General features: G+C 52.6%; 2 protein-coding genes across 8 annotated transcripts in view; one reads left to right on the forward strand and one right to left on the reverse strand.

The window, feature by feature from the left end:
* ADAM17 (ADAM metallopeptidase domain 17) overlaps positions 1-15199 on the forward strand; it is a 49520-nt gene extending 34321 nt beyond the window's left edge. For 4 of the 5 annotated variants that reach the window (XM_058668290.1, XM_058668291.1, XM_058668292.1 and 1 more), the window contains 11 exons: positions 1510-1654; positions 1755-1843; positions 3327-3479; positions 7661-7860; positions 8583-8686; positions 8839-8973; positions 10052-10182; positions 11582-11660; positions 12116-12204; positions 14223-14273; positions 14550-14892. In XM_058668290.1, coding sequence (XP_058524273.1) covers positions 1510-1654; positions 1755-1843; positions 3327-3479; positions 7661-7860; positions 8583-8686; positions 8839-8973; positions 10052-10182; positions 11582-11660; positions 12116-12204; positions 14223-14273; positions 14550-14891 — 1518 coding nt within the window. In that variant the 3' untranslated portion in view covers position 14892. Of the gene's footprint in view, positions 1-1509; positions 1655-1754; positions 1844-3326; positions 3480-7660; positions 7861-8582; positions 8687-8838; positions 8974-10051; positions 10183-11581; positions 11661-12115; positions 12205-14222; positions 14274-14549 lie in introns of all 5 variants that reach the window. The other variant, XM_058668289.1, reaches the window with a different exon arrangement.
* On the reverse strand, positions 14994-25317 carry IAH1 (isoamyl acetate hydrolyzing esterase 1 (putative)). 3 transcript variants are annotated; one of them, XM_058668294.1, is made up of 7 exons: positions 25237-25317; positions 25093-25145; positions 22765-22796; positions 20939-21100; positions 18671-18792; positions 16139-16432; positions 15049-15151 (listed from the first exon to the last, which is right to left on the reverse strand). In XM_058668294.1, the coding sequence occupies exons 1-6, from the start codon at positions 25315-25317 to the stop codon at positions 16250-16252; spliced, it is 633 nt and encodes a 210-aa protein (XP_058524277.1). In that variant the 3' UTR covers positions 15049-15151; positions 16139-16249. The 3 variants fall into 3 exon arrangements, with proteins under 3 accessions (XP_058524278.1, XP_058524277.1, XP_004582650.2); XM_004582593.4 differs by having other exon boundaries at positions 22648-22796; XM_058668295.1 differs by lacking the exons at positions 22765-22796; positions 25093-25145 and having other exon boundaries at positions 14994-15151.

Raw genomic sequence — 25317 nt, forward strand, 5'->3', positions numbered from 1 at the left:
TTGGGGAGTGAAACATCGGACAGAAGATCTTCCTCTCTGTCTATCCTCCTCTCTGTATATCTGGCTGTAATAAAATGAATAAATCTTTAAAAAAAAAAATAAAATTGTCAGGCCTGACACAGTGGCCTAGCAGCTAAGTCCTCGCCTTGAATGTGCTGGGATCCCATATGGCCTCCGGTTCTAATCCCAGCAGCCCCGCTTCCCAACCAGCTCCCTGCTTGTGGCCTGGGAAAGCAGTTGAGAACAGCCCTGTGGGAGACCTGGAAGAAGTTTCTGGCTCCTGGCTTCGGATTGGCGCAGCACCGGCTGTTGCAGTTACTTGGAGAGCAACTAGACGAAGATATTTCTTTGTCTCTCCTCCTCTGACTCTCCTCCTATGTCTGACTTTGCAGTAAAGATAAATAAATCTTTAAAAAAAATAAATAAAAAAATAATAAAATTGTCTATGAGACCAGCTGCCTGGCTGCCCTGTGTTTTAGGCTGGGTGCTGTGCCAGCCTTGTGGAATGAAGCGTTCCCAGTGTGGAGCTGTGCAGCCCCAGGGGGCGGGGCGGCACAGGGACCAAGTGTCTGGCCGAGCCTCCACATGCAGCCTGCTGTGTCTCCTGTCAGACGGTGGCCTTGGCTTCTCCCCTGTCCGCCTGCCTGGGAGTGCCCTGCTGTGTGATAGCGGTCACTCCCAAAGCTACTCTTCAGTGTCTAGAGAAGGCATCTTTTTTCTTTTTTGTAAGATTTATTTATTTTTATTGGAAAGTCAGAGAGGAGAGACAGAAAGATCTGTCTGCTGTTTCACTCCCCAAGTGGCCACAGTGGCCAGAGTTGAGCTGATCCGAAGCCAGGATACTCTTCCAGGTCTCCCACATGGGTGCAGGGTCCCAAGACTTTGGGCTGTCCTCAACTGCTTTCCCAGGCCACAAGCAGGGAGTGGAAGGGAAGTGGAGCAGCTGGGATACGAACTGGCGCTCACATGGGATCCCGATGGATGCAATGCAAGGACTTCAATCACTAGACTACCATGCCGGGCCCAGTTATGTTCAAGTGGCATGCCATCTCCTACTGTGTTAGAACTCACTGTGGAGTTGTAACAGTAGCAGCTTCCAGAGGTCCAGAAGAGAGGAGAAAACCTGTCTGGTTCTGGTGCAGCAGCCTGATAGGCTGAGAGCAGAGGCTTTGCTTACCTTTCCACATTTGCAAGAGGAGCTTGAGGTATTCGGCTGGCTCAGGGGTTGTCAGATTTGCCTTTGTGAATCAGCCAAGAAGCTGGCCTTGCTTGCAGTGTGTGCTGAGAGCGGGACTTAGCCCAGGCTGTGGGCCCTGAGCTTGGTGCTCCTGACCTGGGTGGGGCCAGTGGGACGTGTAAGGCTGGGCTGCTGGCTGGCAGCAGAGGCCCTTGGCAGGCCCCATCCCCAGCTCGCTTGGGCTAGGACCCCTGCTACAGCCCCGAGCTTACCCCCTGAGGAAACAAACGTCTTATGTACCTGTCAACCTAATTAATTTTTTTTAATTAAAGCAATTTAGCTTTGATATAGCTGAAGAAGCATCTAAAGTCTGCCTGGCTCATCTTTTCACTTACCAAGATTTTGATATGGGAACTCTAGGACTGGCTTATGTTGGTTCTCCCCGAGCAAACAGTCATGGAGGTGTATGTCCCAAAGGTAAGGCTCCATTTCGTTGTTTATGTTGCTGGAATTGTTACCTGGCTGATATATTAACATCAGCATTAAACAAGTGGTTTCTGTTTCCTGTTGCCTTTAGCTTATTATAGTCCTGTTGGAAAGAAGAATATCTATTTGAATAGTGGTTTGACCAGCACCAAAAATTACGGAAAAACCATCCTTACAAAGGTATGTTCTTTCGTTTTTAAAAAAGAATAGTTTTGGTGTTTATTGTTTTACAACCTCATTATTATATGTTTGCATAAGATATCTTCTAACAAGTAATATGTACTTTTACTTTGGTGGCTGAGCCACTCCCCAAACAGGTTGGAGGCGTTGTAGAACCCCCCCCAGTTTGTCTACTCGCCTGATGTGCAGAAAGCCAGCCCATCATTGACTTGGGGGTTGTAGAAAAAAGTAGGTCTTTATTGCAAAGTGCAGAAGGAGCTAGACAGCTACTGCTTAATTCCCTGGCTCCCCAAGGAGTTAGGGTGAAGGTTCTTGTACATTGGAGGTGGGGCTGAGAGGTGCAGGATCAGCTCGTATCCGAGCTCCTGTTGATCAGCAAAGTTCGTGACCTTCCTGTGATTGGTCAGTGATGCTGTGCGCTCGGGGGAATTCACGATGGCAGGTGGGCTCCTGATGTTCTGGGGTCACTTGGACACAGTCCTATTTTCTCCCAGGGTTCGCTTGGATGCAGTCCTCTGGGGAACCCTGGCGGTCAGCATGCCTCCCTGTAGAGAATCAGTCCGTCTTGGCGAGGGCCTTCTGGGGTCAGCTGCACCCTTTCCTCCCTTCAGTGACTTGCCAAAGGGCAGGCAAGGACACCTTGTGCTAAGGGAGACGGGCAGGAAGCTGGGTCCTGCTCTTAACATTATTGGGGTTCAGTTTTACTTCTGTCTAAAAATTGCATTTTTTTTCTTTAATGAGAAATATGATAAAGAGAAGCATAAACAGGAAAATTCCTGTGGCCTGTGAGCTTTCATTGAAGGCGGTCCAGTTCATGGTTCCCTCAGCCTCTCCGCCCGGAAGCCCCGCCCGGCAGGGGCTGGTCCCGCAGCAGCCTGCTCTCACATCCTGCAGGACGCACACGAGGGCAGATTTGCTGACAAACCGTCATTTACCTTTTTGGTTTATCAGCACCATGCTGTGTTCTCTTAGAAAATTCTGGTATGGCTTGTGAATACAGTCATCTGAAATTGATTTAAGTTGATCTTTATAATATTTTGTAGTGGTACAGACTATACATCCCTAACCTGAAATTTTGAATTCTAAATTGTTCTCAAATCTAGAACTTGAGTCTGATAAGCAAAAAATTGGCACTATGAAACCATACTTCATGCAGAATATTATTTAAAACACTGCATAAAATCACCATCAGTCCGTGTTTAAATTTATTAAACCAAGATGTTTCATTATAGGATGTGTATATCCCAAAATTTTAAAAAAATTTAAATCCCAAAGTTTTCTGGTCCCAGTCATTTTGGTTAATGAATGCTCATGCTGAACTAAATAGAATGCCACAGACTCTGTTAAATAAAAGACATCATAATTGACTTGTCATTCTTTCATTTGAGTGAAAAAAGGGCTTTAAATAAGATGGTGTGGGTCCAGCTGGCAAAGTAGCTGGTTGAATGGTAGGAAATAATGTTTTCTTTGCATCTTCCTTCAGGAAGCGGACCTGGTTACAACTCATGAGTTGGGACACAATTTTGGAGCAGAACATGATCCTGATGGCTTAGCAGAATGCGCCCCGAATGAGGACCAGGGAGGAAAATATGTGATGTACCCCATTGCTGTGAGTGGGGACCATGAGAACAATAAGGTATGCCAGTGGGGAAGCTTTGCTGGAATCATGCCAAGAGCTCAGCAGGTGTTCAGCAGGTGTCCGTGGGTGTCGTGCTGTAGGGGGAGCTGCACATGAAACTTGTGTGTGTTTTGGATTAAATCATGACCCGTCTAATGTTTTCCAAGAAACTTGAGAATAATAACAACTGTTGTCCAAGTTCTAGATTTTAGGGTTTGGTGGATTAGGCTTTTTTTTTTTTTAATTTCAAAGTCAGATATACAGAGAGAAGGAGAGACAGAGAAGAAGAACTTTTGTTTGATGATTCACTCCCCAAGCAGCCGCAGCGGTTGGCACTGTGCCTATCCGAAGCCAGGAGCCAGGAACTTCACTTGGTCTCCCACATGGGTGCAGGGTCCCAAAGCTTTGGGCCGTCCGCCACTGCTTTCCCAGGCCGCAAGCAGGGAGCTGGATGGGAAGCGGGGCCGCCGGGATTAGAACTGGTGCCCATCTGGAATCCCAGCACGTTCAAGGCAAGGACTTTAGCCGCTAGGCCACCACACAGGACACATGCTCATGCATTTTTTAATCTATTCTAGTCATTTATGAGTTGTTACTCATTTTAATGCTATAATACTTCACTATTTGCATATCTTTTCATGAATGTTTATAATAAAACACAGTTTTCCAGATAGACCTCATGTGGGAATGGTACTTCTCTGTCTTGTTCATCAGCTGTCTGCAGTGCCAGCTATGTGGTCAGTTTATGTGTACCTTTTGGTATTCCCAGTAGGAATACCTGGAACACAATAAATGCTTGTTGAATGAATACATGAGATGAATTACTGCTGAGGGTTTCTGATGAAGTAGCCAAGCTGAAGAGTGGGTGTTGGGGCACAGGTTGAAGCACCGCTCCTGGTGCCTGCATCGTCTGTCTGCATGCTGGTCCTAGTTCCCACTCCTCCATCCCCCTCTCGGCTGGCAGCAGATGCCCCGAAGTATTCAGGCCCTGCTACCCCTGTGGGTGACCTGAGTGGGGTACCAAGCTCCTGGCTTTGGCCCTACCCTGCTTATTGTAAATTTTAATTCACTAGGAAATGAAATGATGAAATAATTGAGTTTCATTGATATGTAACACTGTGAACAAGCCCACCAAAATATTAACTGCCTAAGCCCCAGATTGCAGTAAGCAGCTCACTCAAACAACTCCACTGTGAAACAGAAAGGTGTAGAGGTGATGCGGCGTAGTGGGTTAAACCATGCTTCAAGTTTGGCTTTTCTGCTTTGCTTTGGATGGAAGATCTTCCTCTCTGCCTCTTCTCTGTATATCTGGCTTTCCAATTAAAGTAAATAAATAATGGGAAAAAAAAAAAACAGTTAGAGACCTAGCACCATGGCTCAGCAGTGCTGACATTTGCTGTAAGATGGCTCAAGTCCTGGATGCTGTACTTCTGATCCAACTCGCTGCCAGTGTGCCTGGGCCAGCCGCAGAGCCAACGCACGTGCTCGGGCCCCTGTGTCCACAGGGGAACTGACATGGAGTTCCAGGCTTGGCTTCGGCCTGGCCCAGCCCTGGCTGTTGCAGCCGTTTTGGGGAGTGAACCAGTAGATGGATGAGCTCTGACTGTGTAACACTACCTTCCCATCAAAGAATTCTTAAAAGGTAAAAATAAGTGAGAAGGCCAGTTAACATTTGTGTTGAGGGTAAGGTCTTCACCAGTCTCCTCTTTCTGTGAGATCTGGTGGCTGCTGCCCCCTTTGCAGACTCCGCGGTGTTCAGGGCTCACTGATGAGCCCATGGACACTGCCAGAGAGCTGCAAGGCCTTTGCTGCAGGAAGTGACCGTGCTCCAGGTTCCTAAACATTTCAGGGCCATTGGGAAGGTTGGGTGGGTTTTTGAACTCCTGGTACAAGTCCCCGCTTATAAGGAGGCATTTCAGGGGTTCTACATGCCACGCTGGAAGCTGGGCAGAGCTGCCTGTGAAACACTGGTCCACTGTGGAAACAGAGAAACAGAAAATCCACAGACCTCAAATGCTTAGGTAACCAGGGGGAAGTTAACTTTTTATTCAAAAATATTTATCTACTTGCAAGAGTTAGGAGAGGGGAACTGATGTTCCATGTGGTGGTTCATCACTCAGTGCCCACAAAAACCAGGGCTGTGCCAAGGTAAAGGCAAGAGCCAGGAAGTCCACTGGAGTCTCCGAACTGGAAGGCAGATATGCTGGAACCTGGGCAACCACCATCTGCTGCTTCCCTGGCACAATTACAAGAAGATGGATTGGAAATAAGGGGACACTCATGTTAGGCACTCCAGGACAGAATGCAGGTGAGCTGCACTGGTGACTTAACCGGCTGTGCTGTAACGCCTGCCCATGAAAGCTAGCGTTTGTTTTTTTTTAAGGTTATCTTTTTTATTTAAGATTTTATTTTATTTTATTTTATTATTGGAAAATCAGATATAGAGAGAGGAGAGACAGAGAGGAAGATCTTCTGATGATTCACTCCCCAAGGAGTTGCAACGGCCAGAGCAGCCTCTTCCAGGTCTCCCATGCTGGTGCAGGGTCCCAAGGCTTTGGGCTGTCTTTGATTGCTTTCTCAGACCACAAGCAGGGAGCTGGAAGGGAAATGGGGCTGCTGGGATTGGAACCAGTTCCCATATGGGATTCTGGCACATGCAAGGTGAGAACTTCAGCTGCTAAGCTGCTGTGCTGAGCCTAGCTAGCTTTTTATTTATTTATTTATTTTGATTTTTTTTTATTTTGAATGTTTGAATTACGTGCTACAATTTTGTATAGACTGGGATTTCCCCCCAACTCCCACCCTCGACAGATTTTCCCCATTTTGCTACAATGGTATAGTCCTTTGTATGGAATCATAATTCCATCAGTCTCTTAGTTAAGTGTACCCCGACATTGCTGGTACGGACCTTTTATTTTATTTATTTATTTTTATTGGAAAGTCAGATATATAGAGAGGAAGTGAGACAGAGAGGAAGATCTTCTGTGTGTTGATTCACTCCCCAAGTGGCCTCAACTGCCATAGCTGAGCCGATCCGAAGCCAGGAGTCCAGAGTCTCTTCCGGGTCTTCCACATGGGTGCAGGGTCCCAAGGCTTTGGGCCGTTCTTGACTGCTCTCCCAGGCCACAAGCAGGGAGCTGGATGGGAAGTGGGACCATTGAGATTAGAACCGGTGCCCATATGGGATCCTGGCACATTGAAGGTGAGGACTTTAACTGCTAGGTTATTGCGCCAGGCTTGAAGCTAGCTTTTTAAATTGACTGCAAATGCGGCTGGGGTAACAGGGAGCTGCAAGCCTAATGGAGTCCACAGGTTGTGCACTAAGCAGGTCTGATTCCTTTAGTAGCCCTTTGGTCTCAGTATTATTATTTTTTTAAGGTTTGGTTTTTGGACCTGGCGCATTTGCTCAGTGGCTAAATCCTTGCCTTGCACGTGACACGATTCCATATGGACAACAATCCATGTCCTGGTGGCCTATTTCCCATCCATCTCCCTGCCTGTGTTCTGGGAAAGTATTAGAGGATGACCCAAAACCTTGGAACCCTGCATCCATGTGGGCAACCTGGAAGAAGCTCCTGGCTCCTGGCTTCTGATCAGCTCAGCTCTGGCCATTGCAGTTACTTGGGGAGTAAAGCAGCAGATGGAAAATCTTTTAAACACTTTAAAAATTTTTTTTAAGGTTTTATTTTTTATTTTCATTACGAAGTCAGATATACAGAGAGGAAGAAAGACAGAGAGAAAGATCTTCCGTCCGATGATTCACTCCCCAAGTGGCCGCAACAGCCGGTGCTGTGCCAATCCTAAGCCAGGAGCCAGGAACTTCTTGCAAGTCTCCCTCATGGGTTCAGAGGCCCAAGCACTCAGGTCGTTGTCCAGCACTTCCTCAGGCCATCTGGGACTCGAACCATATGGGATGCCAGAATGGCAAGCATATGCTTAACCGACTACTCTATGGCACTGGCCCCTGGTTTCCTTATTTGTAACACTTGACTTCATGTGAGGAATTTTGGGTCTTCCCCCAAGCTCATGCCAGCTGTTCGCAGCCTCAAGAGGGAGGTACCAGAGGTGACTTTGACAGTCTTGACGCATCTCCAGGGTAGCTGCAGGGCATGTGTACATTAGCCCTGTGTTCCTGTCGAAGAAGTGAGAATGAATGTTTATCATGTTATTTTGGTCCTTGGGGCCTTCTTTCTTTTAAGATGTTTTCAAACTGCAGTAAACAGTCCATCTATAAGACCATCGAAAGTAAGGCCCAGGAGTGTTTTCAGGAGCGCAGCAACAAGGTGTGTGGGAACTCCAGGGTGGACGAGGGCGAAGAGTGTGATCCTGGCATCATGTACCTGCACAACGACACGTGCTGCACCAGCGACTGCACCCTCAAGGCCGGCGTGCAGTGCAGGTGAGCTGCTGCCCAGGGCGTTGGCAGCAAGACCACTGAAGTGCAGGCTCTTGGCGGGAGGAGAGGGTCATGTGCTGTGTGCTTGTGTTTAGCTCCTGCCTTTGATGGTGTAAGAATGCTTTCCTCTTGGTCTACAGTGGGTCAGAGGATGTTCTGAAGGAATTGATGTGCCACAGTGATGATTAACAAGCATTCATGGTTACAAACTGCAAACAGAATGATAGTCCTGGGATGTCAGTTTGTTACTGTGTATCTGTATCATAGTATTGCAGAATTCTGTTGAATGACAAACTAAAGGTGTAAGAATCAGGTGACAAGTTAGAAGTTTCAAGCATTTCCATTTGCGTGCACAGACTGATCAGCTTGGCCAGAAGGGGCAGCTCAGTCTGTGGTGAATAACTGAGGTAGAGCTGTGTGTGGTGCAGACTTCCACAGGAGCAGCCTGGCTGCCTGCTCTCAGTCCTGGGCCTGATGGGCCCCTGGCCTCCTGCTGTCTTTAATGAATGTAGTGATGAAAGCTGAGGAGGCCTTTCAAGATGATGGCTCTGTAAAGCAGTTCTCTTCTGCTGAAGCGTGGTGTTGATGTTAGCTCACACACATAAAGAAGGGGCAGTCAGTGGGCCTGCTGTGGCTGCAGCCGCAGGAGCGCCTGCTGCTCTAATGGGACTGTCGCATTTGATGGGCAAATGCCGTCTCTGTTGAACATCCTGTCTTCTTTGCAGTGATCGGAACAGTCCTTGCTGTAAAAACTGCCAGTTTGAAACTCCCCAGAAGAAATGCCAGGAGGCTATTAACGCTACCTGCAAAGGCGTGTCTTACTGCACAGGTACGGGCCTGCGGTGTTGCTCGGGTGAGGCCGTGCCTGGTGCCACTCAACAGCAAAGATGAATGCAGTGCTGCACTGTGGCCATGGGCGCGCACCTGCAGGACAGGCGGCTCTGTTCCCTGTCCGAGGTACTTGTTGGTCGTTGCTTCCAGGGAACAGCAGCGAGTGCCCGCCTCCGGGCAATGCCGAGGACGACACGGTGTGCCTGGATCTGGGCAAATGTAAGGATGGCAAGTGCATCCCTTTCTGTGAGCGGGAGCAGCAGCTCGAGTCCTGTGCCTGCAATGGTGAGTGCGGAGCCAGCTTAGCCTCCGCCTGCTGTGAGCAGGCCCGCAGGGATTGCTGGAAGCTGCACAGCCGAGGAGTGAGAACTGTCCAGTTACTTTTTTGCAGCTTCCAGAACTCTTGGTTGGCTTTGAGTGGGGCAGGAAGGAATTCTGTTGAGTGTGCAGCTGGGAGGCGGGGGGCTGTGTGGTCCTCAGCTGTGGACATGCCCAGCTAGTGGACCAGGGTCTTCCGAGAAGTCCACCAGGGCTGGGCTGCTCCTTCAGCTCTCTGATGGGGCAGAGGAGCCTCTCACTGGCACCCTGCACTGTTGGACTGTGTTTTTTTTTCCCAAGCTCTATTTCTGGAGCTCCTGGGCCTGACCAGGGGCCCCAGGGACTGGCTGGACATGGAGTCCTGCAGAAAACTCGGCTGATTTCAAAACAGGGAATCCGAGTAGTTGAAATCCTGGGCTGGGGCTCACCACCTGTCCCTTGGAGTGGGTGAGGAAGAGAACACGCAGTAAATGCCAGGGGAGAGAATGGTATAGGCTGGGGTGCCCTGGGAAGGCAGGCGTGAGGTGCAGGCGGTGCCTGAGGAACAACAGCTGCATGAATGAGGAAGAGGTTTTTGCTTTCTTGTTTTCTGTGTTCTGCTCAATTTCTTTTTCCCTGAGTATAGATAGATTTTCCCCTAGGTCCCCTTGGTTATGCTGTGGGGTGGACTGCTGATGCTTGTATCACCCATGTGTGTGCCCGTGTGGCTCATTGGTGCCCAGCTATTGTTCTTCCCCCCATGGGAACATTTGGAGCTGCTCTTGAGGGAGCTCACCCTGAGTGTGGGCTGCGGGATTCCTGTGCCTGGTGGGCCACTTGGCACTGCATGATACCATGTTGGGTGTCGATCAAGTTGGCAGTGTAGCCACAGCATTGTTGAGAGGCTTGGTGAGGGAGGGACTCAGGCTGCCCACTGTAACGGAGGGGTGGGTGCACTGGTTGGGGCAGGGCGTGCGTGGCACCGTGTGTTGCTTCTCTGGGAGGGGGTGGGCAGGGACGGAGGGAGCGAGCACTGACCTGTAGCCGTGCTGTGCTGTGTCTTCAGAGACAGACAACTCCTGCAAAGTGTGCTGCAGGGACCCTTCCGGCCGCTGCGTGCCCTACGTCGACGCTGAGCAGAAGAACTTATTTTTGAGAAAAGGAAAGCCCTGCACAGTGGGGTTCTGTGACATGAACGTGAGTATGTGCTGCGGACTGGCACCTTTAGGTTGAAGTGCTCTGTTCTGCTTAGGCACAGACGCCGTGTGCTCTCAGCTGGTGTCCGCTTGATTTTGCGGGGCTTAGTCAGTTGTGTTTGTCACTGAAGCCAGAGGGGCCAAGTGCTTTCAGATCAGCAGTTTCACACCACCCCTGCTTCAAATGGGTAGCTGAACTGATGGAAGAAGGAGCCGGAGGCCTTGGTGGTAGAATGCTTGGTCTTAGCAGTGGGTCTTTTTTTTTTTTTTTAGTTTAAAAGATTTATTTACTTGGAAAGCAGAGTTGGAGGAAGTAGTTTCTTCCTCTTGCCAGTTGACTGCCCAGATGGCTGCAGTGACGGGCTGGGCCAGGCCAAAGCCAGAAGTCTGGAATGCCATTCTGGTTTCCCACATGAGTGACAGGGGCCCAAACCTTTCGGTTGTCTGTGCTTTTACAGGGAGCTGAGTCAGAAGTAGAGCTAGCTGGGACTGGGAACAGCACCCTTACAGGATGGCAGCGTAACAGGCAGTGGCTTAATCCACAAAGCCACAGTGGTGGCTCCTCAGCAGTGGATCTTAATGGTTTTCCTTGGTTACTTTACAGATACAGAACTGGGAATTGTGCAAGGTGTGATTCTAAAGCTGAGAGACATTGCAGGCTATTTTTCGTGACTCAGCTCCTTTTTTCCACAAAGTGGAGTGATGGGCGAGGGTCCCAACAATCAGACACGTTTTAAAGATTCATTTATTTGAAAGGGAGAGTTAAATAAATCAGAGACAAATCTTTCATCTTCTGGTTCACTCTCCAGCTGGCTGCAGTGGCCGTGGACGGACCAGGCCAAAGCCAGGACTAAACTTCTGAGTCTCGTACGTGGGTACAGTGCTGGAGCCCTCCACTGGATCATAAGTGGAGCAGCCATACCTCCAGTGGGCACCCAAATGGGATTCTACTGTCAGAGAGAGTGGTTTACCGCACCACACCACAACTGGTTTCCTTACATTTTGTCTCCAAGTAATTCTGAATTCCCAGTTGTGACCATGTCTGTAACAGTGTGTCCTCCTTGGGGTGTTACACTGACATTATTTGTGTGTACACACATCTCGGAAGGCAGAGGGACACAGTGTGCGCACATGTGGTTCATTCCCAGGTCACTGTGACAGCCAAAGCAGGGCCAGGCTCTGTCAGGGTCTTCATGTTAGTGGCTGCAGTTGACGTGGCTGAGCCGTCATCTGCTGCCTTCCAGAGGCATTGGCAGCACTGGCACCTGCGCTCCGGTGTGGCCTGAGTGTGCCATGCAGTGCCCGCCCCTACACTGACGTCAGCCCGGGCTGTGGTCTGACTCAGACACATGGCTTCCTTGCGCACTGCTTCTGGGGATAACATCTTCTCCTCTCTGCAGGGCAAATGTGAAAAGCGCGTGCAGGATGTAATTGAGCGACTCTGGGACTTCATCGACCAGCTGAGCATCAATACTTTCGGTACGTGCTCTCGAGACTGCTGGTGACGGCAAAGAAGTGGGTCTGCAGGGTCTGTGCTCCACTCCCGGAGAAGACGGGATGGCGAACACAGAACTCTGAAAACTGTTGGCTGCAATGAAGTTGAGCCCTTTTATTTACAGTGGGCCTCAGAATTTGCAGAAGGACATGTATTTGGAGTTTAATTGCAAAAATAACAGACGTCACCTTGAACACTTGGTGGTCTTGGTGTTCTCTGTGGTTAGTGTGCAGCGTGCCCCTCTCACCAAGAGCACTGGGTGGGACAAGGTGGGCATTTCAGGAGTGTGTGTGCAGACACTGCTCGCCGTACTGCACTGGGGACCGGCCGCAGGTGCCTGGTGCCTGGAGCGGGATGCCTGGGCCCTAAGCACTGCGTGTTGGGTGTGGCATGTACTGCTCAGGACGCGTGCCCACTCACTGTCTGCACTTGCTTGCAGGGAAGTTTTTAGCGGACAACATCGTAGGCTCCGTCCTGGTCTTCTCCTTGATATTTTGGATTCCTTTCAGCATTCTTGTCCATTGTGTGGTAAGTCACCATTTTTTAAAAAGATTTTTATTTGAAAGTCAGGTTTGCATAGAGAAGGATATACAGGAAATCCTCTCTCTGCTAGTTCGCTGCTCAGTTGGCCATGATAGCCAGAGCTGAGCCAATCCAAACCCAGAAGCCAGGAACTTCCTCTGGGGGTCTCACATGGGTGCAGGGTCCCAAGGCTTTAGGCCATTCTCTTCTGCTTTCCCAAGTCACAGGCAGGGAGCTGGATGGGAAGTGGAGCAGCCAGCACCCATGTGGTATCCTGGTTTAAGCAAAGCACGGATTTCACTACTAAGCCATTGCACCAGGCCCAAGTCATCATTAAAAAAAGTTATTTTTGTCCATTTGAAAGAGCAATAGGAGGGGGAAGAGAGGCCTTTCATCCGAAGGTTTACACTCCAAATGCCCTCCACAGCCAAGGCTGCACCAGGCCAAAGCCGGGAGCCCAGAACTCCACGTGGGCCTCCCCTGTGGTGGCAGGGAGCTGAGCACACGTGAGAGTGGATGGGACTCAAACCTTGTGTGTGTGTGTGTGTGTGTGTGTGTGTGTGTGTGTGTGGTGATGTGATATAACTTGCACCTCAGCATCCATCCACATTAGCCCAACTAAACATTAGAATTCTACAAAACTCCAGCCGTAATTTGTGGGAAAGATGAGGTTTCTTATTAGCAAAATCTGTCTGCCCCTGAAGAGATTTGTAGTCAAAATCTCGGCAAAGGGTCTCTTAGCAAAGCTGTCGTGTGTGTGTGTGGCTGTGAGGGACTTCATAAACTCCAGAGGGCCTGGCATCTGGCCTAGGGTCAGGACGCCCACGTCCTGTGTCTGAGGCCCCAAGTGGCTCCCGACTCTGGCTGTGGATTAAGTTTCTTGCCCCACGAGGTACCGACAACTCAAATGGTGGGGTCCCTGCTGCTCCTGTAGGAGAGCAGTGGGCAGTTCCTGGCTCTAACCCCAGCCCATCCCACCACTGTGGGCACTTCAAGTTCTCGGATTTAAAAATTCATGGAAAATGGGATTAAAAGATAATGTGTGTTTCCATGGACTTCTTGAATTTGGAACTTTTATGCAAATACTGTTTAAACAAACTAGATTTGCCTAGGATGTTTAACATTTTCAGACTGGCTTGGTCATCACAGGGAACCCACCCAAGGCGTTCCCCTATACCTCACGGGCTCTTGGTGTTCTCCAGCAGAGTTCAGCTCCTTATAGCAGCAGGGGAGAGCAGACATTACTTCCTGTTCTTACTCAGGCTCAGTTAACAGCTGGAAGTTGAATTAGTCTTTGAAGAACCCTAGGTGGTTTGTAAATTTGACCTTGGAAATCCCCCAGGAGGCCGTCAGAGCCAGGCTCCTGGCTGTTCTCAGAAGCTGTTAGGTGCCCCCCCAAAGCCAGGGAGTCCGGTCTGGCTGGTATGACCAAGGCACTTCTTCCTTCCGACCCCTGCCCCTCTGCCCCTCTGTGAACAGCTCGTGCTGGGCCAGTGCCAGGGTGGGGGAGTGGGTATGCGTGTGGGCCCCGTGGGTGAGCACCGAGGCTGTGCCAGAAGGGCATGTGACTGGGGGTGATGCCGTCTGTCGTGGTGGTGTCCACTCCTCTGGGGCGGGGCCCCGTCTGAGTAGACTTGCTGACTGGAGGGAGGGCCACGCAGAAGCTGCACCTCTCCAGCTGCACACAGGAGTGAGGGAGACAGGTGGCTGGGGGTCGTACCTCCGCCAGAATGACGTGAGATTGAGATCCGTTTGTGCCAATGGAGTTTGTGGCACAGGAGCTGTGGAAGGGCTAAAAAGTGCCTGGGGCTCTGGGTGGAGTCCCCTGAGGCAGCGCAGCCTGGGGGGGCGCACAGAGGTAGCTAGGCAAGTAGCCTTACACGCAGCTGCTGCTTTGCCAGTGCCCAAAGCCATCAGAGGCTGACACCTGCCGGAAGCCCACTGCACTTCCTCCCGACACGGCCCTGGGAGGACTTGCAGGTTGGATTCTGTGTAGGAGTGAGCTCTTCTCTTGCTCTTTCTAGGACAAGAAGCTGGATAAGCAGTACGAGTCCCTGTCGCTGTTTCACCCCAGTGTGAGTACCGCATGGTTCTGGATGACAGTTGTATTCCCAGTTGTATTGAGCACCCCGCTTCTGAAACAGGAGGGGGGCCGGGTGGAGCCTTTCCTGCCTAGCTTGAAGACCAGACTGCTAGACAGTTCCTGGATTCTGAGTTCTCCTGTGGCTGTCTTGGCTGGGCCATGCTCAGTGATGGCCCCACCCCGTGGAGGGTGGTCACGCCCCTGAGCCAACAGCGGGAGTCGGGTGCTGCGCCCTTCCTCCTCCTCAGTGCCCCTCCTGTCTTTCCAGAATGTGGAAATGTTGAGCAGCATGGACTCGGCCTCTGTGCGAGTCATCAAGCCCTTTCCCGCGCTCCCCACGCCAGGCCCCCTACAGCCTGTCCCCCTGATGCCACCCGTGCCTGTGGCGCCCAAGCTCGACCACCAGAGAATGGCCACCATCCAGGAAGACCCCAGCACAGACTCGCACGTGGAGGAGGATGGCTTTGAGAAGGACCCCTTTCCCAACAGCAGCGCAGCTGCCAAGTCCTTTGAGGACCTCACGGACCACCCCGTGACCAGGAGCGAGAAGGCTGCCTCCTTCAAGCTGCAGCGGCAACATCGCGTTGACAGCAAGGAAACCGAGTGTTAGCGCGGGGCCACGTGGTGGGTGCTGGGACTGAGGTATGCAGAGGATTTTTATCGAATTGACCTGGAACCATAGCCTCTATTTTGTGAAGATTTGGGAGAAGAAGGAAGTGACTTAATGGCAGATGCTGGTCATGTGTTTGAACTTCCTTTTGGTTAACCAGTTGCGTGGGTTGGCCCTTTTCCTGTTGAAGAGGTAAGGTAAATCTAGCTTATTTTGAGGCTTTCAGGTTTAACTTCTTGATCTTTAAAGTGTCCCTTGACCTGTGGTACCAAAGCAGAAAATACAGCTGGATGAGGTTTGAATATTTACATTTTTGTAAATTAACCTTTTATATTGATAACAGCACTGATTAGAAAGATGACCTGATTTTTTTTATACACTGTAGTGACCACTGAGTGAGGCATTTGCCTATCTGTGAGGACAACTGGAACAGGTATTTATTGTTTTGCCTTCACGTCAAGACAAAGGCCCTCAAGTTCTCGATGTGACCTCCAGAATGAGGTCTCTCCTTTCATGCTGTCAGCAGACATCTCAACTCTGGATAATCTGGGTTAATGTGGCTTTGCATAAACCTAATTAAGGCTGGCACTGTCTAGACTGAAAATAGTTACAGTTGAATTTGCAGATGCTGTATGTAGCAAGCACCGCTGCGCTGAGGGAGCACGCTGTCTCCCAGAGCGGTGCATCGGCAGCAGTGAGGGGCTCCCTGCCCTTCGAGAAGGTGCTTCTGCCCAGGCTCAGGGCTCATGGGCCCGCCTGGAGGGCCTAGCCCAGAACGCCCCTTCCTTTCTGCCTGCCTCACAGTGGGCACCTGCGTTACTCCTGGAGTGTGCTGGGATTCAGGAAGGTCCGTATTTACTGTGTGAGGCTCCAAGCCATTAGTCTGAATTCCAGTTTCTATAAAATGATTAAAACTAAAGTGTGCTCATCAGCCATGAGTGTTAAGGGTAATTAACCAAACCTGTGACGAGCCGCACGTCCCCAAAGGACGTGTGTTACAGCAGATACTTGTTACACTAATACTTGAACTTGTGCCTTGCGGTATTGGCTATCTTTAACCAGTCACTATATCCTTACATTGTAGTTCCACTTCCAGAGGCAGCAGAGCGAGTGGGGTGTGTGGGTGGACGCATGAATGAAGCCGTTCTCAGCAGAATGTAAACTTTTTGTATAAAATTGACTTTTTAAAGAACAACATTGTCTTGCCCATTCATAACTCAGCAAGCTGCTTAGGGAATGTTCTGTACCTGTGGCACCCATGATGCCCGTGTCACTGAACGCCATGACTGGGACCATAGCGTGGCACTCGGAGGCAGATGGCAGTCTCTTGGGCTCGTTTCCTGGGCTGGCTGCAGCATCTAGTGCTCGCCAGCACCCAGCAGGCTGAGCTCTGGCTTGGCTTCAGCCACGTCCTGCCAGTATGGAAGCAGCCAGGGCAGAGGGGCGACCTTCCTCTCCAGCAGCGGCCAGAGGTGGGAGAACACAAAGGCGTTCCCCTTCGGAGACAGATGCAGGCCATCTGACAGGTAGGCTGAGAAGTCCTGCGTGGGAGAGCGCACAGGTCACAGGTGTGGACAGTCTGAGAAGCTTCCCCAGGGCCCTCTGCGGGGATTATGGTCCATTCACAAAAATGAAATTTTGTATTAAAGAGCTGAGCACATCGTTTGACTTGGACGTGCAAGTGCATAGGCACGAGACCTTGGCATTGTTCAGCCCTGAACTCCAGAACACTCGCCGCAACGCCACTCCTCTCCCGGGTAAGTGGCTCCCCGAGCTGAGCTGCTCGGTGCCGGCTGGCCACACACTCGGGACCAGTGCAGGCCAGGGAGCGATTCCGACTGGACCCTGTCCCCAGCCCTTGGTTTGCTCATCTAGATAGAATTGATGCCCAAGGAAAATTCTCGGAACTCTGGGATCTTAGAAGGGTTTGTGAGCAAAACCAGCCTGATTTCCCTTCCTTGAGCAGCAGCATTTTCTCAGCCCAGTTCAGGTGCCATCCTGACGGGGTGCTGAATTCTGGCTATAGATCTGCCATAGCTCAAGCAAGCTGCCCTCGTCACTACCTGAAGTTCTAGTTACAGAAGTTCTAGACTGCAGCTCCAGGCTTACTCACGCAGAGCTCGTGGCAGAACTGGCCCCGAAGCTAGAACCTACAGATGGCCCCTCCGAGTGTCCACCTGGGTCAGCCTCTCCATCAGCAGCTGTGCATCAACACCACTGGACTGTTGATGGATGGAGTGGTGTGGCTTAAGAACTGGAACAGCCAAGACAAAGACCAGCTGGGGACTGTGAGCCTTCCTCGTGGGCTGCAGGGGCCCGGGATCAGCTTGTTCTTATGAGGGTGCTTCAAAAACTTCTTGCTTCTTTTGGTCAAACAGTTTAGAAATCCAGGCATAACACATGTGTACAGTATGGATTTTCCATGAACTTTTTGAAGACCCACAATGCAGAGATTTCATTTTGCACTTAAAAGTATCCTCACCAAAGAAAGCACCAGGGGCCGGTGCCACAGCTCACGGGGTAAAGGCCACACGTGTGTTAGCTGGGAATTCCTGCTCCCAGCTCCGTGCTAAGCTGCCTGGGTGAGCATAAGGGGGCTAAAGTACCGGGCCCTGCACCCATGGGGGAAAATCGGAACACACTCTGGCTTCTCACTGGCTCTGTCCATTTTGGCCATTTGGTGCGTGAACCAGTCTCTGCCTCTGTAACTATGCCTTTCAAATAAACGTACAGGTTGTATGTGATTTGTTTTTATTGGAAAGTCAGATTTTACAGAGAAAGGAGACAGATCTATTGTCTGCTAGCTCATTCCACAAGTGGGTGCAACAGCAAAGCTGAGCCAGTCTACAGTGAGGAGCGTCCTGTGGGTCTCCCACGTCGGGTCAGGGTCCCAAGGCCTTGGGCCGGCCTCTACTACTTTCCCAGGCGGGAGCTGGATGGGAAGTGGAGTAGCCAGGATACGAACCGGTGCCCATATGGGATCCTGATGCACGCAAGGCAAGGAATTAGCCACTCAGCCATCCTGCTGGGCAGGCCCCATGCAATGGCTCAACTGACTAATCTCCCCCTTGAGGTGCTGGGCTCTCTTACGGGTGTTCATGTCCTGGCTGCTTCGCTTCCCATCCAGCTCCCTGCTTGTGGCCTGGGAGAGCAGTCGAGCACGGCCCAAAGCCTTGGGACCCTGCATCCATGTGGGAGACCCAGAAGCAGCTCCTGGCTCCTGGTTTTGGATCGGCTCAGCTCCGGCTGTTGCAGCCACTTGGGAAGTGACCCAGGGGGTGGAAGATCTTTCTCTTTCTCCTCTGTAAATCTGCCTTTCTGAGAGGCTGGCAGATCCACAGGGATCAGCTTTTAGGCTTTGAAACAAAACTCTATTAGAACTCTAAGTCTCAATTGTGTTAGCTGACAGTATTTTCCTTAAACTTCTTGTTGGAATCTTCCCCCATCCCATACACTGAAAAAACATCCATGATACGCAGGCCATTAAATCTGAGCGCACCGGGGCCAGGCCACACCAGCCCTCTGCTGCCGCCTTCCTGGCTGGCTGTTTTTGGTGCAGGTGTGTGTGTGAAGTTTGAAAGGCAGAAACACGAGACAGATGACCTTGCATCTGGTGGTTCGCTCTGCAAGTGACCCTAACTCGGCCCCTTGCGGGGAGCGGGAACAGGAGAGGAGCTGGGAAGCAAACTAGTGCCCACAGGGTCAGGGAACTGCCGGTGGCGGCCCTGACGTGGGTGTGCCCGAGTCTCGCTCCCAACAGGACAGAGCAAGGCGCTCACCTGTCCGTCCTTTTGCATCAGCGCCCACAGGTCAAGGACATCAGCGCCACAGTCCTGAGCCACGCGTACACATGCGCTGGCGTATTCACCAACAACTGTGTTCCGGCGGTTTAACCTGCAACCTGTGGGAGAAGGAATCCATGCAGCAATTGACTCAAACTCTGGTTGCCATTGCAGGTTCTGCTGAATGGGGGAGTTCAAATTCAACTTTTCATGTATCGGGGCTAGCACAATGGTTCAACAGGCTAATCCTCTGCCTGTAAGTGCCAGCATCCCTTATGGGCACTGGTTCTAATCTCAGCTGCTCCACTTCCTATCTAACTCCATGTTATGGCCTGGAAAAGCAGCAGAGGATGGCCCAATCCTTGGGACACTGCACTTGCCTGGGAGGCTGGGATAAGCTCCTGGCTCCTGCCTTCAGATCAGCTCAACCCCAGCCATTGCAGCCATTTGGGGAGAGAACCAGTGGATGAGGACTTCTCTCCTGTCTCCCTCTGTAAAATCTGGAAGTGCTACTAGAGCAATGCCAGCACTGTGGCGTAGTAGTCTAAGCCTCTGTGTGTGGTGTCAGCAGCACATGGTTAGTGGTTTGAGTCCCAGCTGCTCTGCTTCCCATCCAGCTCCCTGCTTGTGGCCTGGGAAAGCAGCAGGGGATGGCCTGAAGCCTTGGGACCCTGCACCCGTGTGGGAGACCTGGGGGAAGTTCCTGGCTCCTGGCTTCTGAATGGCTCAGCTTCAGCCATTGCAATCATATGGGAAGTGAGCAAAGAGATGGATGATCTCTCTGCCTCTCTGAAGTTCAAGTAATAAATAAAACTTTTTTAAAAATAAAACAGATGTGGGAACAAAGAAGGGCCCATGCCAGCCCGACCTGCATGTCTGAGGGAGGGAAAGAAATTCTTCCCTGGTTCCAGTTCATCCACAGGATCAATCACTTCTTGTTTATCAACTTCACCCAGATTGGGGGCTGGCGTGGTGTCACAGCATGCTAAACCTCACCATGGCATCCCACATGGGCTCTGGTTCAAGTCCCAGCTACTCCACTTCCCATTCAGCTCCCTGCCTGTGGCCTGGGAAAATGCAGAGGATGGCCCAAAGGCTTGGGGCCCAACACCCATGTGGGAGACACAGAAGCTGCTCCTGGCTTCGGACTGGCTCAGCTCTGGCCAATGCAGCCACTGTGGAGAGAACCTGTGGATGGAAAATCTTTGTCTCGGGCCCGGGGGCGTAGCCTAGCGGCTAAAGTCCTCGCCTTGAAAGCCCCGGGATCCCATATGGGCACCGGTTCTGGTCCCGGCAGCTCCACTTCCCATCCAGCTCCCTGCTTGTGGCCTGGGAAGGCAGTCGAGGACGGCCCAATGCTTTGGGACACTGCACCCGCGTGGGAGACCTGGAAGAGGTTCCAGGTTCCCGGCTTTGGATCGGCACGCACCGGCCCGTTGCGGCTCACTTGGGGAGAGAATCATCGGATGGAAGATCTTCCTCTCTGTCTCTCCTCCTCTCTGTATATCTGACTTTGTAATAAAATAAACAAATCTTTAACAAAAGAAAAAAAAAAGAAAATCTTTGTCTCTCCTGATCGTAAATCTGACTTTCCAATAAAAATGAACGAATCTTTAAAAATAAAATAAAGCAGGCTTAGGATGACCTGTTCTTGCATTTGAGGCAAGTAGGACAGCTCCATGATGTCCCTTTTAACAGTGTCCGAATGAACGCAAGATGACATTCCCTCCACATCAGACCAGGCAGAGACGGGAACGCCCACCAAGTGGGACCAGGTGAAGGAAACGGTGCCTTCCATGGCAGAACAGCTAGCACCCCAGACATGCACCTGCCACTCACAGGGTCATGCCCAGATGCCACCTGCTGCTCCGCCTGGCACTCTGGGCAGACATGGCAACCACAAAAGCTTACTCGGAACTCGCTCCCTTTTTATTTTTAAAATTTTCAGCCACTTGAAAGGCAGAGAGAGACAACCTTCCACCTGCTGATTCTCTCCCTCCCCATTGGCTGCTTCCCAACAGCGGAAGCCAGGCGCCCGGAATTTCATCGGGTCTCTCCCAGGGTGGCAAGGGCCCACCACGCAGGCAAGGATGCCCTGAGCCAGCAGCTAGCTGGGAAATGGAGGGCCAGGGGATGGGGGACCCCACATGTGGCCCCAAGGCTCGTGTGTGCCACAACTGACGTTGTATGACAGGGGCTTCTAGACGCCCCCCTGCACCAAGATGAGCCCCCTGGTGGGGACCTGCGTGGGCAGGCACTGCTTACCTTTGGCGAGGCACTCCCTTTCCCAGGCTGCTTCCCAGAGCGGGGGCGGTGTGATGAGCACAACCCGCTCTGCAGGGACGCCCACGGACTGCAGGTACCGCACCATGCTCTCCAGGTTCGCCCCGAACTCGTCTAGGGGCACATGTTGCTTGACGTTCTCTTCTGCTCAAAGCGAGAACAGACACCTCACCCCCCATGCGCACCTGCTAAGTGCCACGTGTCCCCCGCCCACTCACAGTGCTGGCCCACAAGGCCCCACGCCATGCCTCAGAACAAGGGTGCCCGAGACACCCGTCCACAGCCTGTGTCGGGGCGGCTGGCACTTTGGCCTCTCCCACTCAGGCCCACGAGGTTGGAGCAGAATTAAAACCCAGCCCCAGTTGGGAGATGGGAGAGGCAGGGAGGGAGGGAAGAGCACTTCCACCCACAGCGCCAGCCCCAGTCCCAACCGTGGCTTCGCCATCACAGGACCGGACACTGGCCCAGGAGAACGAGAGAAACCGAGTCTGCCTCCTCGTGCCATTGTGACAGTGCCAGAGGCAGGTGGCCATCCTTCAAGGCACAAACTGGTGCCCACATGGGGTCAGGGTGCTGACCCTGCAAGGGGTCTCCGTGGGCCATTCTCTCCGTGGCCAGCACCTGGGGACTCCTGCTGTCCCATGTCGACACCTCAGGTTGTTTGTCCCTGCCTGACACTTGAGCACTTCTGTGAGCAGGAGGGGGACCAGGACTTCCCACCTGGCAGCATCACAGCCCCGTGCCCCTAAGCCCGCGGTGCGGCAGGCCGCCTGGCCCCAGTTGCCCCCAGTAATGCTTCCCGTCCTGCTCTGCTACGGGCAGCTCCTAGTCTGTCTGAAACTGGTCTCCTGCTGAAGGCCTTGTTTTGGTTTTTCACACATTTCCAGACACGAGTGGGCTGTTAATGTTCTTTGTGTCAACAAGCGCTTCCTGCCCATTTCTCTGAGGGATTTCCACGTTAGACGATCCCGCTAAGCTGCCGTGTGCTCCAGGTGTGCTTCCCGCTTCTTTTTTTACACCTTTTTGGGATCCTTCCTTGCCAACTTCCTCCACAGTTTTTAAGGGATTTTTCCTGGTCCCAGATTGGACAGAAATTCCCCGCGGAGCTTTCAGTCTGCTGTGACGGTGGCATGCGTTGTCTTCCTCCTGCACCTGGCCCTCTCCACCACGCACTGCCCCGCAGGGGCCCGCACACGGCAGGCCTGAGGCTGACCGTTCGCCCTACTGAAGGGCTGCTGCCTCGCCCTGGACCGCTCAGTGGGCGGGCGAGAGAAGGAAGATGCTGGCATGTGGCCAGTGTGAGCCCAGGGCCAGCAGCACGTGTCCAGAAGACAGTAGGGACGTGCCGGTACAGCTACTCCAGGACGTAACCCCAACCCAGGCTCGGCTCAGCAGTGCCGCGGCCTGCACTCTCAGAGGGTCCTCTGCTGCCCACTGTGGCTGTTGAGAACCTCAAAAATGGCCCCAGCATGTTCTAGAAAACTCCACAAGTGCCTTCAGTTGCAGGCCTGCTTACATCCAATGTGGGCAGACCTGGGTTGGGAGTAAAAGCCTCTATTTTAGAGAAACACAAAACTCGTAAGGGTGGCAAAAACCTCTTACTACTAGGAGGTAAAGAGCTGGAGCATGTGACAGGAAAGGAGTTTGTACCAAAACAGTAAACCGAGCCAAGAAAACGGAAATGACGTCACCTTTCAGGGCACTGTCATTGGCACCAAAGAAAATTGTAACTGCTACTGGGCTGTCGAAACCGCTCTCCTTCCTGAGTAAACTTGGAAGGATAATTTTGGCCCATCTGGTATTGTAACCTGAAAATCCACGATTCAGGACATCACATTTTCTGCAATGAAAAAGTATTCACAGATGAGTACTGAGCCAAGACCCGTGGGTAGCTCTCAGTGGTCAGCTCTTGGGCAGGTGTGTCTGGGTGTCGAGGTCCCCAGGACCGTGCTGGTACAGCCCTGGCTCCTCCTGAATAACCAGATCCTCCCCCAGGCATGCCGATCTGTCCCTTGCCCCCACCCAGCCCTCACAGCAGACACACAGTCTGTACGTGGGGCCAGCAACGTGACCCAGACCCTTCCCCGCGCCTGAGACCCAGCAACGGCTCAGCAGGGCTGGAGGGTAGAAAATTCCTCAGATTTTCACTTTACTTCTGTGATCTGAGGAAACAGCCCTTTCCGCTTAGCCCAGCCTGTTACCAGGCAGTTTCCAACTCTTCTTTAAAAGGTAGACGCACAGGCAGGGCTGTATGTGGGCAGGAAGGCGTGTGGCTGGAGCAACTGCCCACAGGTGTGCCGGCGCAGAGGACCAGGGCCCAGTGCACTGGCGACCCTGCAGGCCAGCCTCGGGAGAGGCCCAAGGACAGGACCTGGGCTTTACTTCATGGCAATCCAGGTTGGGGGGGAGGAGGGGCTCACTAGACTTTTTTGTAGAAAGCTAGTATCAGCCGTAATTGTTTTTAATTAAAAAAAAAATCTGGGTTTCAGCTTATGATTAGCACATATGACTCACTTCACTATTATTCACTTGAAAGGCAGAGTAAGAGAGGTTCCATGCCTTGGTTCACTCCTCAAGTGGCTGGGCCCCCACACCCCGGGGCCATCTCCTGCCTGCTCAGGGGCATGACCGTGAACTGGACTGGAAGTGGAGTGGCCGGGACGTGAGCAGGTGCCATGGATGCTGGTGCGACGGGGGTGCTCCACCCCCGCACTGGCCCCTCACATCCCTCCACTAAGCAGCTAAGCTGAGAAGCTGGGGCACCAGGAAATAACTGTAAGGGCATCATGCCAGGCAGCAGAGGGGGCTCCTGTTAACAGCTATACTGTGAAAGCCCTTAAGGCAGTTCAAAAGTCCAGGAGCACTGTGGCAAACTGTCCCGGGCCTGTTCCACGCCATGGTGCCCGGGGTCAGTGACAGCTACAGCAGCTGCCAGTCGGTGCATCCTGCAAGGCCGCAGGAGACAGCCGGAGTGTCGAGATCCACATGGGACACCCAGAGGGGTCCCGGCTCTGCCTCCGCCTGGCCAGCTCCTGATGTGGGTGCTGGGGACACAGTCGGGATGGGAGCCCCTCTCCACTGCCCGGCCTTTTAAGTGTGTGAAAGGAAAACACGGAAAAGCTGGAACCACACTTCCAAATCAGAATCAGAGTTCTGATGGAAAGCAGCTGTGTTGAAGACTTAGCAGCAGCTGACACACTGTCCGAGGGAGCTCAGCAGAGGGGCCGGGGCGGAGGCCAGGCCCCCGGGGCCGGCCAGCAGGAGCTCTCCTGCCCCTGACGGCACAGAGTTAGCCCCAGCCGTCACGGACGAATGTTAGGACGCAAGTTAGTGGAAAATCAAGGTCGGGCAGCCACTAAGGGTCCCCAAGAAATACAATGAAAAGCAGATGGTCACAGGCCTCCTGGATGAGGCGGTAGTGAGGCAGCCAGCTGGGCCGGCGGGGAGGAACCCACGAGCAGCCCAGCCGCCCTGCAGTGGCCTGGGGAAGCAGCAGCACGGCCCAGGGTTCCACGGCCGACTCCCCGGCTACTGCGGCCACCTGGGGAGTGCTCTTCCTCTGCCACGCTTTCAATTAAGTCATTTTTAAAAACGGACGTTAAATAACATTTGCTAAAGTGCTTTTCGTAGCTGAGAATAGTAAGGTCTTGTTTAAAGCCCAAAACTTGATATCACCAGCTGTACACTGAATTCCAAGTCCCAAATCTCTTACCTCTGTAGAGAAAGCAAAGAAAACTCCAGACCCGACACACTGGCAGCTCAGCCCAACCCGGGGGCCCCAGGAACACCGCACGAAGCTTTTCCAGCCACTTGCGTGGCGGGTACATGAAACCTCACTGCGGACACGGAACCCACTGGTGGGCAGCGGGAGGCAGGACACAGCTGTGCCCTAAGGCCCCCGGGGCGGGCTCAGGTGCACACACCGGGCAGGGAGGCCGCGCACCGGGCAGGGAGGCCACGCACCGCCGGCGCCCAAGGCCCAGGGCCGCGCGGCCCTCCCCCCTCAAGGCAAGGCCACTCTGGTCCCCGCGCCTGCGCCCCAACGCCCTCCACTACTTCCTCTGCAGCAAAGCTGCTTCCCGGACAAACTCTACCCCCGGAACATTTTCAAGCGTCCATCTAGAAACTTCTCTCACCTGACCAGCCGGTCAGCCAGCGCCGCTCCCCATCCGCCCGGCTGGAAGGAAAACTGCGGAGGAAGGCGCGGGGCTGGAGCGCTCAGGGCGGCCGGCGCTCCCTCCCCCGGGGACCCCGTCCGCCCCCCGCCACGCCCCGGGCACCTGGGTGATGGAGTCCCCAAAGAGCACCAGGCGCGGCCACAGCAGCGAGCTCCCCGAGGACGCCGCTTCCCGGAGCGCCAT

Source organism: Ochotona princeps, chromosome 8 (assembly GCF_030435755.1).
Source record: "Ochotona princeps isolate mOchPri1 chromosome 8, mOchPri1.hap1, whole genome shotgun sequence".
NCBI classification, from domain to species: domain Eukaryota; kingdom Metazoa; phylum Chordata; class Mammalia; order Lagomorpha; family Ochotonidae; genus Ochotona; species Ochotona princeps.

What these genes read in the sequence shown, in the direction of transcription:
- IAH1 (XM_004582593.4), bottom strand. Translation starts at nt 25,317, where the DNA reads ATGGCGCTCCGGGAAGCGGCGTCCTCGGGGAGCTCGCTGCTGTGGCCG. An exon ending in TTGGGGACTCCATCACCCAG is followed by an intron (nt 25,146 to 25,236) that starts GTGCCCGGGGCG and finishes CTTCCTCCGCAG; the next exon opens with TTTTCCTTCCAGCCGGGCGG. An exon ending in AAGGGAGTGCCTCGCCAAAG is followed by an intron (nt 18,793 to 20,938) that starts GTAAGCAGTGCC and finishes CTTCTCCCACAG; the next exon opens with GTTGCAGGTTAAACCGCCGG.